At 40.0% G+C, this 17,247-nt stretch overlaps 1 protein-coding gene across 3 annotated transcripts; it reads left to right on the forward strand.

Moving 5' to 3' along the window:
* The first annotated feature begins 12,168 nt into the window (after positions 1–12,168).
* On the forward strand, positions 12,169–17,047 carry LOC148009708 (putative protein S-acyltransferase 22). 3 transcript variants are annotated; one of them, XM_087672772.1, is made up of 9 exons: positions 12,169–12,565; positions 12,654–12,780; positions 13,972–14,295; positions 14,376–14,444; positions 14,530–14,601; positions 14,771–14,899; positions 14,980–15,060; positions 15,146–15,337; positions 15,665–17,047. In XM_087672772.1, the coding sequence occupies exons 1-9, from the start codon at positions 12,441–12,443 to the stop codon at positions 16,598–16,600; spliced, it is 2,055 nt and encodes a 684-aa protein (XP_087528898.1). In that variant the 5' UTR covers positions 12,169–12,440; the 3' UTR covers positions 16,601–17,047. The 3 variants fall into 3 exon arrangements, with proteins under 3 accessions (XP_087528898.1, XP_087528899.1, XP_087528900.1); XM_087672773.1 differs by having other exon boundaries at positions 12,170–12,565; positions 12,667–12,780; XM_087672774.1 differs by lacking the exons at positions 12,169–12,565; positions 12,654–12,780 and adding an exon at positions 13,025–13,155.
* The last annotated feature ends 200 nt before the right edge of the window (positions 17,048–17,247 follow it).

The following is a 17,247-nucleotide window of genomic DNA, read 5'->3' on the forward strand; positions in this document are numbered from 1 at the left end:
GCTATAAAAATGGAAAGATTAAAAGAATGGCCAAAAAAAGAATAAGTTGCTATTCTTTCCCATTCTCTAAAAATACATTGTGTGCATGTTTTGCATGTCTATTGCATTACTAAATCATTTATCCATACCACTAAAAATTTGGCATGAGGAGGGTTTGAGACCTCATTAAAAAATAATGAGGATTCATATAAAATGACATATTTCACCTCATCTATAATCTATTTCACTTGCAAAGTTCAATCTCTAGAAACGTTTCAATCTCTTATAGACCACATTGGATCCATGTCTTTAGATTCCAACTTTTCAAAATGGTTACATTTCTCTCTCATACCTCATCCTATCCATTTCACTAGAGCAAAGTTGAAGAGGGGCTTTTTATCGAGCATGTTAGTTTTAGTCATTGAAATAGTCCTAAGCGTGGAAGTTTGTGCCATATTCCAAATCAGCCAATGATTCCCCTTGTCACTAGAAAAGGCCAACTGAAAAGAGATTGCATCATTAAATCCATCTTGGAAAGCCAAATTCTTAGTTTCTTCCAAGGAGACTTAGTTTCTTTGCACTCTCAAGAGTGATGTAGGTCACTCTTATTAGCTCTTTTGCAAAATAAGCATATTCGGGGAAAATATTTAAACTTAAGCACATTATATCTAATAAAAATATGTGCATCTAAAGCCTCGCTTTAGCTCCAAATCCATCATTCTCATGAACTTCTTTAAAGATTATAAGCTCTTTTTTTATGTCTACATAGAGTAACATGTTTTATTTCTACTAGGAGTTATCTTGTAATAAGTTCCAAATGTTTGTTTTTAAGGACCAAAACATTTGGGTGGGGATGGATTATAATAAGGTTTATTGGACATATATTTTTTAGGTATAAAGATATAAGAAACTATTATAATTTTTTACATAGCATAATATAAATATTTATCTTCTTTAAGCTTCTTATTAAGATGTCATAGCTTCTTCTCTATTTATGTCTCTAGTTCTAGCATTTTTCTCTCTTCTTTCTCTCTTATGTGCTCTATTCTTCTCTTTCCTCTAGCTCCCTCTTGCGCTTTGTAAGCAATCAAAGGTGAGAGTGGGCTAACACTGCACTTGATTCAAAGAGAGTGGAGCTATCTTTTAAACTTCCATGGCCATTAGGACATGTACTCAACCTACTTCAATCCCCTAAATTAGTGTTAAGATGGTTCTATCTTATGAATTGAGGGGTCACATTCTAGTAGCTCTATTTACAATTTTAAGAAAGTTACCTAACTTATCAAGTCTACCTAGCTAAAGGTGATCAATTGTTAGGACCAAGGCCTCCCACTTTCCTCGACAAGTCTGTTTTAGTTGCACAAAACCATCACTCTTGCAAGAGTGAAACAAAATCCATCCCACCTAGGATGGGACCTTCCAATCCTATAAGGTCGAGTTGTATGTGATTGCACTCCTATGGACAAACTTACCAGGAAGGTCCCCTCATACAATGACATGGGGCCAAATGGGGGCTCTAGTTGTGCTAGCATTAAACTTCACTTGCCTAGGATGAGAGGAGAAATCCTTAGCAGGCATAGTGTATGTGCATTGGAAAGCCCTTGACTCTCGAAAGGGGGGTAAAGGTGAGGGACTCGGGAAGGTGTTGGAATATCCAATGATGGGATATGATTGGATATCCCACCATTGGATATCATTGGACTTGAGAAGGGTTCAAAGTATCCATCAGTGGGATACCAATGCTCAAATTAGGGTTGGAACTCGAGATGGGTTGGTGCATGTGCTTAGTCTTGGATTGAGGATGATTAAGTTTATCAATTGAAAATTACTCAAAGTAACTATTTGGAATTTTGCGTTGGATCTAAAGTATGTTCAACAAATATTGTGTAACCATAATGAAGCTAATTTTATATGTTCTCACAATATGCTAGGATCTTAATTTAAAAACTAAAAAAATTGGTTGCATGATTGGAAAGTGGATGGATAGCCATCATGACGATGCAATTTGACAAATGTGTGGACTTGATTAGTTAGGGGTGCTCTCCTTGTGAAATTTGTTAGGACATGGACAAATTTCAATTGTGTAGGGTTGAGTTGTAGAATCCGACTAGCATTGTTATAGGGGGCCAAAGTGAGATTATGCCAAGGAAGTGGGGCTAGCACTCCTTGGGCCTCCACCAACACTTGCTCATCGCCACCTTCCTAGCTATTAGATTATCAAATCTATAATGATTTGAGCCCACTAATGTCACCTTACTTCCCACTCATAAGGGCATGTCTTGAATCGATGCGATGATCTGAGGCATAACTTGATGACTCAAGATTGTTAGAGCTTAGCAGCTCACTATGGCCCAATATAGATGCTTGGACATCATCGTTCAATCTTGACTTCCAACAACAGAGCCTCATTGGACCCTCACATCATCCAAGTTGGTTACAAGTCAAATGGCCAATAGATTATGAGTATGATTATTTTAATAACAAATTTGGAATATTGGGAAAGGAGACCAATAGAATTAAGTGCTAGACCCTTATACATCAAAATCTCTTAAGAATATAAAGAAATTATAAGACTAGACACATGTGCAACAACATACAACTCATTATGGGAATTATAGCATCTAGCGTTTGGACTTTAAGGTATGATACTTAATTGAGAACTTAGTAATAAGTGCTTGATCCATTCTAGAATTCCTATATGACTATTAATCATTATTGAAACTTGTTTTAAGTGAAACAAAGAACTAAACCGAGGATAAAAAGAACTAGAAATTAGAGACTTAAGGACACAAGATTTCAAACTTACTAAGTTACTAGAATTATAGAACAACCATAATAGACATTTAGGGCATTGAGCTTTGGAGCATAACTCGTTATCGTATTTGCAATGTTCGACCTCTATTATGCTCTCACAAATTAATGAGTATCTTGCATAATTAGAAATCTATAGGTAGATCATGATCACTTATTAATGGACTTTTAATCCTCACATTTAAGAAGCATGTTAAAATTATGTTTCTGATGAAGGTTCCTTTAGCACAAGATAAAAATCATACTATGAAAGGTGTTAGAAAATTGATTAAATATTGCAAAAGGGATAGATTTGTTCACTTGCCATAAGTACTTAACTCTTGGCCCAAATTAAATTCTCTAAGTTCAAATATCTCAATCTAAACAAGGTTAAATGAGCACTCTATTCAAAATTTCACTTTTTATACATAGGGTTTGACTTTAGGGCTGCCCACTTAAGTTGGGCATCCTCTACCCATTTCTACGCAGGTGACTAATCCTTTCCCTTTTGCATGCACTTGACCTTTTTTGAATGTGGCTTAGGGAAAAATAAACATAGTCTAACCTAGCAAAATTAAAGAGTTGAGCAAGCATAAAATTATGAATGATAAGTCACAAAAGTCTTAGTCAATCCTTGGAATATTGGAGTGTGCAATTTAGAATGAGGGCTTGAGAGTAATATCACTTGGCAAACTTGATATAGACCTTAAGATTATACACATATTCTTTTTGCTTCATAATAGAATCGAGAAAAGGCTAAATTGACAAACCCATGTTTTGTTAATGCTAAAACAAAGTAAGAATCGGTTTCTTAGATCTCTCAAAGGATTGTGTCCAAAAAACTAGGCAATGCACTTGAAAATGAAAATTGAAGATTCGAAGTTTGTAAATTGACAATCCTTCAAATATGTGATCTCTTGAAATTGAGTTTTACTAGAGGGACAATTGTTTAAACATTGTCCTCAAAAGGCATGGGAAATCACTTAACTTGTCTTTAAATAACCATTTTATATCCTCATTAACTCATTCTTGATTACTAGAAGATTACTAATTGACTTTCCCTGCATCCCATCTGGACAAGTAGAAGGATTTATGGTATTGTGCCTCCCCAAGACTTTTGCTATACTATTGTAATTTGGTGATACCATTGTTCTAAAAGAGGGATGTAAATAAAACTATTTAGAGAATCGCCAGTACTTGTGGTAATGTCGAACCTCCATGGAGGAACTATAAATAAGCAACTAGTGAGGCTTTGGTTGTAATCCCCTCACTAGTCATCCAATGGAGAGGGAAGCATCTGTAAGCCCAACACTTATGCATCGTAAGGCTCCATTCTAGATAGGGGTTGTGGGTCTAAGAAGTGTTGTGTATCCTAATTATTGGATATCTGCTCAAGTGGAATGAAGTTACACAAATGTGTTTTGAGTAAAAGAATTAATTCTAAAATGACTAAATTGTTCTCATATGCATGATTAAAAAATGTGCAAAAGATTCCAGTGTAAGATGTTAATTAAGGAAGCTACTTTTATATGTCAAACAATGTGGTATCATACCTTGTTTAGAAAACCAAAGAATAGTATGTGTGTAGGTGGAAAAATGGGAGGACACTCCCTTAATGGGTGGATTCAATTAGTTGGGTAGATTTTCAATCAAATAGACATTAGATTAGAAAATAGACTAGGGTTATAGATACCTTGGAGCAACTTGCTTCAAGGAAAAGGAGTAGTGGAGTAGTAATCCTTAAGGCCGTTGTGGTAACTGCCACTCTCCATGGATAAAGCACAAGTTGACCCATGTTTTGTGCTAACAGCTCAGCCCCAAGGGTACAATGTTTTTGGAACTAGATTGCCTAGCTTGACTAGTAATAGACGTAGGTTAAATCTAAACCACATGTTCCATTGCAAGGTAGTTTGGAGCCTGAACAATTCTAGAAAGCTGTCGACAAATCCAACATCGGTTGATTCTCTTTGTCACCCACATCTACCTTTTTCTTGTGCTTTTTCATTTCCTATCTATAAATGTCCTTCCTTGGATCCTCATATAAGCCTAGGTTTTCCCTTCCCACTCACCTTATATGCTTACTCATCCCTAGTAGATTCACGAGTGCTATTTTCATTTTGAGAAACACCATTATTCTCCATCTTCTCTTTGGGCTTGTGTAGTGTTCTCCTTGGGATCTTCCTTGGCATTCCTAATAGGACAAACCCTTGTAAAATGACATGCACCTTTGCAAAGATAGCATTCCTCAAGGAATCCAATGAAGCAAACTTTGGTGAACATCTCAATGATGTTCACATCAAAGACTTCAAGGAATTCATGAATCCCATTGTATTGCCAATATCACATAATGCACGCCTTCTTCTCCACACTAGTGATGTCCCTCATCCCATCGACACGTAAGTGACCCAACCTAGCACTTTGAGCAAAGAGCTCACCTCCTCATCCATCTGATTTGGGAGTGAGGGGAAGGTGACCCACACGGAACACTCGAATCACAATAATTTGTTGGTAGGGAAATTAGCTCTCCAAGAGAGCACATAGACAAGATTCCCCTTGAATCCTACGGTGTTGCAAATAATGAAATTTTCAATCTTGTTCTTATATAATGCTAAGGCAAGTCACAAAGAAGCCTTTCCCCATAAATCTGTGTTGGTTCATTATTACCTTGGCATAATATATGGTGTAGAACTATTTTTGGAACTCAAATTCATGGGAGGAGGCTCCCTAGAAAGTAGAAGAAAATGCTAACAAGAGAATAAGCAGACATACTTAGCCTTTTATACGTGATACTGGGAAAGCCCTAGGAGTCCTAAGACACTACTCAATCATTGCTTGTGAGATGTTGGTTCTTTCTTTTATTGTTAATTTTGGGATCTTTGTGCAACACTCACCCCAATAGCTTCCATGCTTGGTTAGTGTCTTCTCTTGGTAGGCTTGGTAATTAGGGTTCTTGTAAAGTTTATAAACTTTTTGAGGCCCTTATAAAAACTAGGGGCTAGGGTCTCCTATGATTTGTCATAGGGTCTTAGTTTTTATTTTATTTAAGTTTTAATAGTGTTTAATAGACCAATTATATTTTCTCTCCTAACTGTTAAAAATAATTATTAAGATCATCTTTAAATATTGAGCTTGGAAATTGAAAGCGTGTAATTGTAATTTGATTATTTCAAATTTAGATAAATTGAAGCTCGAAGAACCTTAGTGGCACCCTAACAAGGAGCCACATGCAAAGAAGATGGAGACTCGGTCACTCTCAAGTGTAGAGAGAGTGTACTCAAGTGTAGAGAGAGTGTACCTTAGTTGTACTTGAGCAAATTACTAAGCAAGATTTCTTTCTTGTACTTGAGAAAATTACTAAGCAAGATTTCTTTCTTGTACTTGAGCTCTCTTCTCCCTCTTGTGCATACAGCTTTATGCTCACTCTGATATTCCAAACAATAAAATAGTCTAGAGGTCACTCTCAAGTGTAGAGAGAGCATTGAGTGACACAGAGCATGATTGTTTGGAATATCCGAGTGAGAGCATAAAATTGTGTGCACAAGAGGGAGAAGAGAGCTCAAGTACAAGAAAGAAATCTTGCTTAGCAAGTTGCTCAAGTACAACTAAGGTACACTCTCTCTACACTTGAGAGTGACCTCTAAGCTATTTATATAGCCTCACTATGGGCTAGGGTTAGGGTTTCCCTTGCCCTTCAATCCATTCACACCTCACCTTCCCTCATGCACCCTTGCTTACTTAGGGTTCCCATGCTATACTTCTAACAAAATAGACCATGGACAACTGGAGAGTCAAAATGCCCACATTATCCTTCAAGTTTAACTTCAAAAGGATGAAGAACTTGCAGCACGAAACATGTTTCTCTTCACAAAAACTTGGTGGATTGGGAAACGAGGTCAACCCTCTAAGCAGATGTTCCATATCATTAGAAAAAAAAAGCAAATAAAAAATTCCTCCCCCTTCTCATGGATGAGAGTGATAATAAGGTATGTAATGAAGTAGAAAGCCTAGCTTTGGTCCATGACTATTTCTTAAAGATCTTTAGTTCACCCCCATCCTAGAATGATAATAAGACTAGTGCATGGGCTAAAATTTCCTTCTCCAAACCTAAAGTTCTCCCTCAAACCATTGTCATTATCCTCAATCATTATTGTCTATGGACTTAGTGACACCATTGATGATGTGAAAAAGGATAAAATCCCTAGTCTAGATGGCCTCCCTAATGAATTCTTCCAAGAATTCAAGGATACCCTACTGAGATCCTTGCTAGCTATATGGAAGGACTAATTACACTTTGGTGCTCTCCCCCATTGCCTCAACATGGATGTTATCAAGCTCATCCATAAAATCGATGACATCACTCACCTTAGTATGACTTACAAAACCTTCACCCAAAAACTATCCAAATTGATCTTAAGATACCTTAACCAATGGATTAGAAGGGAGCAAAAAGGATTTATTAAGGGTAGGTACATTCAAAACTCGATCATTGCTTTATGGGAAGGAATGGACTATGATCAATAATTGAAGCAAGATTTTATCTTCTTCAAAATTGACTTTTGATAAGGCATATGATAGGTTAGAACATGATTTTATTTTTTAGTCCCTTCAAGATATGGATATAGTAAACATTTAATCAAGTTTGTTATTACTCTATTGGGTAGTGCATCAACTAGGGTGGTTGTAAATGGTTTCCTAACTACCCTCTTCCATCTCACAAAACCAATAAGACAGGGTTGTCCCCTACCCCCTCTCCTTTTTGCCAATTCTATTAATGCCTTGGGATGATTGGTGTAAAAGAAGTTGATTGAAGTAATATCAAAGGGATCACACTCCCAAATTGTCAAAAGCAAATGATTTTGAATCTCTTTGCTCTATAAGGCAAGGTTATGCCCTAGCCCCTCTTCTTTTTTCCATTTCTACTGATGCCTTGGAATAGTTGGTACAAAAAAATAATTTGATTTAGGTAACATCAAAGGGATCACACTCCCAAATAGTCAAAAGTAAATGACTCTAAAACTCTTTGCTGACAATACTAATGGTACGGTAGCAAGAATGACAAATCACTGAGATCATTCTAGCACTATATCAATGAGTTCTGTTATGCTTCAAGATCAACTGTGAACCCACTCAAAATAGGCATAAAAAGTTTAATCAATCCTCCTCAGACTGGCTAGTTAATGGGGGATGTAGAATCATTAAGGATGGCTAAATCTTCCACCTCTTAGGCATTCCTATGGGGTTCATGGTCTTTATGAAATAGATGGCAATGGGTTCTTACCAAGGTTTGAAATAAACTAGAATATTGGAAAGACTTTCAAGGTAACCTTGCTAATAGGATTGTTGCGCTCAAACATATATTGAAAGCATTCACCATCTACTTCTTAACATGTTGGAGGCCCTCTAAAACCTCCATCAAGGAAATGAAGGTTTATGTAGAAAATTCCTATAATGGGGTACAAATGAGAATCAAGGAAAAATCCTTAAAGTTGCATGGAGCACTTGTGTCCCCCCCAAAGAATAAGGAGGCATTGGCATTCTAGATTTAGAGACATTGGCTGATAAATTGGTAGCCAGTTGGATACTAAGGGGCCTCATGCATCCTTAAGAGGATCGATCAATATTGCTCCTTCGAGGAGTTTAGAACTTCTCAATTAAGGCATGCCCCAAGAGGGATCACTTATCCATAATCTTCTCTTCAATCGGTGTAGTGTTCTCTTGGGCTCTTCCTCAGCATTCCTAATAGGACAATCCCTTTTGAAATGACTTGCACCTTTTCAAAGATAGCATCCATCAAGGAATCCAATAAAGCAAACTTTGGTGAATATCTCAATGCTATTTGCATCAAAGACTTAAGGAATTCATGAATCCTATTGCACTATTGTCGAGGGGGTTCAATTGAAAGCCTTAACTATGGGGGTTTAAGAGAGAAGGATGCATCCAGTAGGGTTAGAAAAGAATCAGAAAAAGAAGATTGAATCAATTTGAGGAAAGAGAAACACTGATTGAAGTTGTCACAAAGCCCTTTGACTCATTTGATGCACAACAAAGCAAGTCCAATACATGCACTCATCAGTGTATGAGTGCAATACCCTATGTTAGGATGATTGCCAAAAAGCTTTGAGATGAGAACTTAGAGCTAACCTTGTTGTAGGTCAACACTCTACTACATCGGCTTTATGCAAGTCACATAAGCTTCAAAACTCATATTCGATCCAAGAAAATCTATAGCACATAGTAGCTACCATCAATTGGTTATGAAACTAAGTAATGATAATAATAAAAAACCAATGAAATCTGTGTATGGGCCTTAATGCATGATTTTAGCCCTACTTTTATTGTTATTTATAGCAGTAATAAACCACATGTATGCTACCCCAAAACCACCCAGAGTGGGCTCTTCAAATACTTCAAGCATGTACTTGTTGTAGGTAAGCAAATGCTTCAAGTGTTGATCCTTGTAACCAAATATTCAATATGAAAACTCAAGATACTAGAATTTAGCTTGAGTACTTATTTTGCCTTGCTTTTTATAGCTCAAGTGAGCCATAAGAACCCTTCTTTCGTGCCCAAAATAATATCCTGAGTGTCCAAGACTCTTTAGCCCTCCTCTCTCTTGCCAAGGCTTCACACTTACGTGAGATTTTTTTAATCCTCCTCATCACGACTAGTTCATCCCTCTCTAGGCATGTTTGCACCATGAAATCACCTTGAATGGTCGCCCCTTTTTCTCATGCTTTTCGTACCTTTCCTAATCCACAAGAAGTCTCCCAAGTCTCCCACTTTTACTCCCTACATGAGGTCACATGCCTTCTTACTCTTGATCAAGGACTTACTTGACTTTCCCTTCTCCCTTTGAGTCCAACCTCAACACTTGTTGACTAGACCATAGAATCAAGACTCTGTAGTGACTTAAGATCTCATACAGCCTATCTTGTCATGTCATGTTTACAAACCCCTAAATGCATGGAGCTAAAGGTTCTCATGTGCCTTCATAGTATGGGCATAAATTCGTATGACATTGCAAATCCCACAAATTGCATGCCATTTTTCCACCCTAGTGGTGGTGCGCCTCTTCCCCTCAGTGACATAGATGACCTAACCTAGCACTCTAGGCAAAGAGTGCACCTCCCATACATTTGATTTGGGAGTGAGGGGAAGGTGATCCACACCAAACACTTGAATTGCAATAAATTTTTGGTAGGGAAATTAGGTCTCCAAGAGAGCACATTGACAAGATTCCCCTTGAATCCCATGGTGTTGCAAAAGATTGCAAATTCCAATCTTATACTTGTACAATGTTGATGCAAGCCCCATAGAACCCTTTTCCCCATTTGTGTTGGACCAATATTACCTTGGTCTAACATGTGGCATAGAACCATTTTTGGAACCCAAATTCATGGGAGGAGGATCCCTAGGAAGTAGAGGAAAATGCTAGCAAGAGAACAAGCACACATACATAGCCTTGAGACGTGGTAGTGCGAATGCTCCAATAGCCCTAGACACTATTTGATTGTCACTTGTGACATGCCGTTTCTTTGTTTTATTGTAGGTTTTGAGATCTCACTCGATAACTTCCATGTTTGTTTTGTGTCTTCTAATAGTAGGCTTGGTAATTAGGATTCTTGCAATCTTTATAGACCTTTTGAGGCCCCTACGAAAACTAGGGGCTAGGGGTCTCCTATAGGGTCTTAATTTTTATTTTGTTTAAGTTTTAAGAGTATTTAATAGACTTTTCTCTTCTAGTGATCATTAATATCATGTTTAAATGTTGAGCTTGAAAATTGAGGGTGAGTGTGATTGTAAGGGTCGAGTTGCACTTAGGGTTTGGGGGGGAGTGGAACGCTACTCTCCCCACTAACCCTATAGTTGGGACATGGGGGTTGGGAGGAGCTAGGTTATGCCAATATCTTTGCTTTGTCGCGCTGGTGCGACCGCGATAGAAGTTTGGTTTATGGGTAGCCCTTTTACCTTCTACTATCTATCGCCGGTGTGACTGGGCTCTAATTGGGTTATTTCAAATTTAGGGAAATTTACACGAAAGATTGGATAAAAGATTTTGTGTGTGTAAATTTGGCTCCCACTTTCCAAGAATGTATTCTCGTGAAGAGAGTCAATAATCTATATATCTATATATATATATATATATATATACATATACTATCTTCTTCTTATTAGTTAGCGGGCCGGGTTGACGTGTTAGGGATGTGACATGTTTCGTCAAGGACGGGCTCAGGACGTGGAAGTGCCCACCTAGAAATCTGGATACATGGAGGTCCGTGACTGGCTTGATAGAGAGAGAAAGACAGAGATCGATCCTTAATCCGCCTAATTCGTGTTTACCGTCCTTAAGTAACTGCTTAATGCAGTTGAATTAGGACTTTGGGAGGGAACCTTAATCCTTAATTATGTTCTGTGTAATAATCGGTTTAATGATGCCCATCCCTTGATTAACTTTAGATTAATCCTTTAACCTTTGCTCAATGCTTGGCGAAGCATTGATCGCAACGTCGTTGAATTGGGAGGGAGTGATGGTACTTTTTTCCCCAAAAGAGTGCGACCACACATATTGTAACTGTTAACGTAGCACTGATCATTAATTAATGCCTGCATAATCTGCTTAGCATTTCTCATTGGGATTGGGCAGGCGGCACTTATTTTAAATTATGCTATGCTACCGCATTAGGTCGTGATATAGCAGTAATCTTAAATTAACGCCTGCGTGATTCCGCCTAGCGCGCGCTGCTCCATCGGATTGGGCAAAGGAAAACCAATTATATCTTAAAATTAAAACGTCGTTAGTAGTTAATGCGTAATGTGCCGAATTGGGAATTTGGGAGGGAAATGGTTTTATGTATTAGATTAATACTTAAGTGTGCATAATGTTGCCGAATTGGGAAGTTGGGAGGGAAATCCGACAGTGTTATGTTTTTGAATTGCTGGGGGGGCGAGTCTTGTGATTTTCTGCTGTGCGTGCGACAGTCTGCCAAAAAGAGAAAAAGGGAAGGCGTCTCTCTGGATCTTCTGAGTCTCTCTCTCTCTCTCTCTCTCTCGCAGACTAGCATCTTCGCAAGAAGCCTCTCTCTCTCTCTCTCTCTCTCTCTCTCTGTCTCTTTGAGTTAATGCAAAAGCAGACGCAGAGACAAGGATTTTCGGACAACACCCACAATTAAAAAATTGCGAGGAAATTCGGGTTGGAAATTTTGAAAATAAACAGGTGATGTTGCTGCATTGTACAATGGATGAATCAACAGAACAAAATTGGAAAAAAATTGAGAAAACTCGTGAGCTATTATTTATTGAGGGCATAAAAGGGCGACGTACTGTGTGTGTGAAGGGCGGGGGGGGGCCGGGGGGATGCGACAGGGCTGTTAAATGAGAGGGGCCAGCCATGCAACCAAAAAACAGAAGCACGCTTGTACGCGACACAACATTAAATGAGAAAAGAAACCAGAACAGAGAAGAGAGAGAGACAGAGCCGGGGGCGGGGAGATGAAATCAGTCTCTGATGACGGCCATTGATGTGTAAAGAGAGAGTCCTTGATATGAGAAAGAGAACGATTAGAGATGGTTCTTTCCAGACACAGACACACACACACACACACCCACTCTCTCTCTCTCTCTGTTTCTCTCTCATATTGCCCCTCTTTCTTGTAATAGCCGATCATAAGTGAATGTTTTGTGCCGGGATCCTTTCTTGGCTTGTTGTACACCTCTCCCTCCCTCTCTCTCCCCCCCTCTCAGAGACCCGCCTGCCATGCGTCGCCATGGCTGGGAGCTTCCCTACCATCCCTTGCAGGTGATTGTTTGCAGCAGAGTTTGATCATTTACTGTCAAGACTTAATAATGCCTTCGCTGGAACCAACGATTTCGCCGTGTTTGACTAGTTCCTCTGTGCAGATTGTGGCCATCGCTGTCTTGCTCGCATTGGCATTTGCCTTCTACGTCTTCTTCGTGCCGTTCGTGGGCAATGCGACTCTGAGACTGCTAGGGATCTGCGTCTATTCGCCACTGGTACGTGCTATACACACACGCACAGAGAGAGAGAGAGAGAGAGAGAGAGAGAGAGAGAGAGAGAGAGAGAGAGAGAGAGAGAGAGAGAGAGAGAGAGAGAGCGCTCTTGAGCTTTGAGCTCCCTATGTCATGTCTGTACCGAAGATTCCAGAATGATTCTTAATTAATGTTCATGCACTTGCCGCTGCCCACTATTCTCAATGCTTGCAGGTGCAGACAAGTTACTTATGAACCTCCTTGGTGTGTATTGTGATGGCAATGTTTCTATTGTGGCAATGGGTGATTAGGCTCTGGTTGTGGCTTGAGCCTTGAGGTGCGGCACAATGTCTCATTGTGTGAGCATGGTGCAACCACGCAATCAACGTCTTCAGGCAGGTTGTGACAACATCGATACTAAGTATTTGTGTGCTTTACCTGCAACCATAGCCTCCTGAAGTCGCCTGAGCGCTGTTCTGGGTTCTCACTCTTACCTGGGAGTCTGCCTGGGAATTATAAGTGGAGTCTACACAAACTCTACTCATAATTCCCTCATTGCGAATTACAAGATCATGAGCTTTTGTGAGGGGTGGACCACCTACCTAGCTAGGTGCAGGTGGGAGCAGGGGGGTGGGGGCCGGCAGCCCCCTCCCCCCAACTGCACCTACCTAGGTATGCGGTGCCTCCTGAGTAGGAGCTCATGATGTTGAACACAACAGGGATTAACAGGGGTTAAGAGCCTTTTTTCCTACTTGGGGAAATGTCAAAAACTTCTTGCGTATATGCTTGTCTCAACCAGAGGCACCTCTAAACCCCATGGACACTATATGACCTGGGCCTTTTCCTACAAAGAGAGTGTTCGTTTAATTCATATGGGTTATCTGTTTGTGAGGCTTATCCCGAACGTTCCATGTCGTATTGAGGTGCAAGTGATCCAATACACTTTCAAGCTACATCATTCTGGTTTTGTTCTGTGCAGCTTATACTATATAGTTATATGATTGATAGCATGGTCACATATTTCTAAATCTGGGCTGCAATCTTTCACATTTAGCTCCACTTTGTTGAGCAGCTTCATGAACTTTGGGAGCTGTGAACATGTGGCTCCAAACTTACTGAATTCAAAGCAGCTGCATGACACCTCAGTATTATGATTTATGGCATGCAAAGGCATTGCATACACCAATGATTGACTCGAATCAACAATGCTTGCAGATGACTGCCGTATTTGGCTTGTACATATGGTGTGCAGCCACAAATCCAGCAGATCCTGCTGTCCTAAGATCAAAAAAATGTTCAGGCTCCTCGACAGCAAGGACTTCAACATCGTGGGAGACTTCTAGGCGGACTGCAGAGAAGAATGACACTAGCACTGAACCTTCCTCAGTGGCTCACCCATTTTCTGAGAGTGATAGCATTTGTGAGAGGCGTTGTAAAATGAACTGGGTTCCTGCCTGTGGCATGGGGTTGTGCAGCTCGCAAAAGGAGGCATCCCAGTCTGAAGATGAGATGCTTTATTGCAGTTTGTGTGAAGTCGAGGTAAGGGACAACAGTTAGCCATAGTTTTGAAAGCTTGAATCCTCTTTGAATTCTTATGTTTTGCATTTTCTCTATTGCAGATTTCTAAATGCAGCAAGCATTGCAGAGTTTGTGACAAATGTATTGATTGCTTCGACCATCACTGCCGGGTAGAGTGTAGATTTTAGTCATGCACTTCTTTGCAGTAAAATTTCTTCATTTTATGGTGTGTTTTAATCTGTGAATATTTGACAGTGGCTCAACAACTGCATTGGTAGAAAAAATTACAAAATCTTCATTATGCTAATGGTGTCCGCAATGGCCTTGGTAAGTTTCCTTATGTTTAGCTTATCCTCCACAATAAAGTGCTCTAAATAAGAACTAACAAGGAACTAAATAATCACATAAGTAGCAACAGATATGTTGAAAGGAGTCTCATTTTCTGATTATTGACAGGTCTCCATGGGTGTTTTATATTCTGGGCTTGGTGTGGCAGCTTATTCTGCAGTGGGTGGTTGGAGTGTGGGTGATTGCACGATGCTTTGTAAACCGTAGCCATTTTCAGGAGGACATAACAACCAGACTCGGCAGCAGCTTCTCTGTGGTTCCATTTCTTTGTGTTGTGGTAAGGCTCCCCCCCCTTCTGTGAATGGTGTCTTTATATAGAAGCATTTACTTGGTTCATCAGCTATCCAATCTTTGCAGGTCATTTGTACAATCCTTGCTGTAGTTGCTACTCTTCCACTTGGTCAACTTTGCTTCTTTCATGCTCTTTTGATACAGAAGGTACACTGATTGAATGTCCAATGTTGTAGTGGTTCTTTTTCCCATTATTTGATCATATGGTAATCTTTCATACACTGCAATGCAGGGTATCAGTACATACGACTACATTGTTGCCATGAGGGAACGTGACCAGCTGAATGGTGCTATTGAGAGTGCCCATAGCCCATATGCATCACCAGCAAGTTCTGTTGCTACAGCAATCAGTGGTGTTAGCTCTGCTGGGACACTCCAGCATGGTTCTTGGTGTACCCCACCACATCTTTTCTTGGATCATGAGGTCTCTCTCTCTCTCTCTCTCTCTCTCTCTCTCTCTCTCTCTCTCTAACATGCATACAAACATACTTGTATGTACATACATATGCCTGCCTGCTCACTGACAGTGCTGATGTGTGTTTTGTAGCTTTGACGCATATATATGTTGAAAATGTCTTGTTTGTTGAGATTGTCTCCATGACGATGACCTGCCTACGCATGCTTCTCCATTAGGGCTTGACATTTAAAATACTACTGTTTTCAGGTTTTGTTAAGCAGGTTCAATAAGGTCAGAGTGCTCTAGTTTTATGCGTGACTTGTTATGTTTTCTCAGTAGAACTTTGGTGTGCAGCAAGCTCCATTTCAGCCTGAGAGGAAGAGTATTACTGTGGAGGCTGGTAAGAAGCCTGTTACAGATGAGATTGTACCGAAGGTTCCAGTTAAGATCAGCCCATGGGCGTTGGCTCGTTTAGATACGAAGGAGGTTATGCGTGTTGCCTCAGAAGCCAGAAGGAATTCTTCCATTTTGAGGCCAGTAGTCCAGACCAGAAAACCAGTAGTCATTGTTGAGACTGACAGCAGCAGTGAAAGTGGCGAAGGCAATGCCTGTGGAGTTGTTCCGTTATCATCAAGTGTGGAGAAGACAATAAGGACTTCAAATGATTTGTCTGTAATGCCTCCCAAGCAGGCATTTGAGCAAGTTCTGTTTGGGGGGAACACCAGGGGATTCATCAATGGAAGTGGTTCTGCAGCATCAACTTTAATCCCCTTGCAAGTTGAGGCCCGTAATGCCTTCTGTGTCAATGATGCTGCAAGGCAATGTAGTTCCTCCTCCACTGATAGTAGTGTACCCTCTCCTGATGGAGGTTTCTCCTGCGAATCCCCTTTTGGCCATGAGATTTCTCATTATGCAGCCTCATCTGGTGAAGAACAAAAATCCACCGTTATCGGATTTAGGAGGTCTGCTAGTGATGGATACGAGGCCTCTGGAGGTGAAAGTGCAGATGACAGTGATCGACATCTTGGTGATCATCCATGGGTGAACCTGAAGGCTCATCAGCTGCGAGATGGCTGTATTGACAGAAGCAAGCTTGCACTGTTTCCTACTGCCTTCAGGAGGGCTCCAGGAAGATTTTATCTTAACAAGTATCACCAGTCCTCAAGAATGGTTGACTCATCTCCAGATGAGGCAGTTGAAATAGATGAAGCCATAAGACAGCTTGCCTTGGTCACAAGTAAAAGCAGTGATGCTGAGCATGCCATACAAGCTGGCCAAGATGATGTTTAGTGTCTTGGGCCTGATGCTGCCATGTGAAATTTAGCAGTGAATGAAGCTGTGTTGTGGCTTCTTGTCTTTGTATATATGAAAATTGTGACATCCTAATCCTAATGATACAATGGTGATGATGCTGGACCTCCCTAAGGTGCTGCAGGGTCCATGGTCCCTCTCCATCAACATTTTGTATAAGGCTGCAAATCCAGTGAGATCTCTAATCTGAGGGGAATGCTTTCCAGATTATGGAAAAGAGGCCAGTGTGGAGTACATAGCACTTGTCATTTACCTGCTAGATTTCAAAAAGACCTGATATTTGTTCTTATCAAGCTGGAGTTTGTTGTATTAGTTTATTTCTCATCAAAATTTCCAGATAATGGAGAAGAGGCCTGTGTAGAGAGTATCATAACTTGTCATCTGCCCACAAAATTTCAAAGAGACCAGGTATTTCTTTTCATTATACTGGAGTCTGTTGTATTGTTGTTGGTTTTTTGTTCTTTGGTGGTTCAGATCCCCAGCTCTGTTTACTCTCTGTTGGTCCTAATCAATTAAAAAAAGAAGTGACTTTTTAACAAGCCTAATCTGACCACTATGAATGGATGAAGGTGGTTGATATGGGTGTGTAATTAGCATTGTCTGCCAACAATGGTTCATGTGAGATG

The sequence above is a fragment of the Lygodium microphyllum genome, chromosome 30, assembly GCF_053477565.2.
Source record: "Lygodium microphyllum isolate KBCC chromosome 30, Lygodium_microphyllum_v1.1.10, whole genome shotgun sequence".
Taxonomy (NCBI): domain Eukaryota; kingdom Viridiplantae; phylum Streptophyta; class Polypodiopsida; order Schizaeales; family Lygodiaceae; genus Lygodium; species Lygodium microphyllum.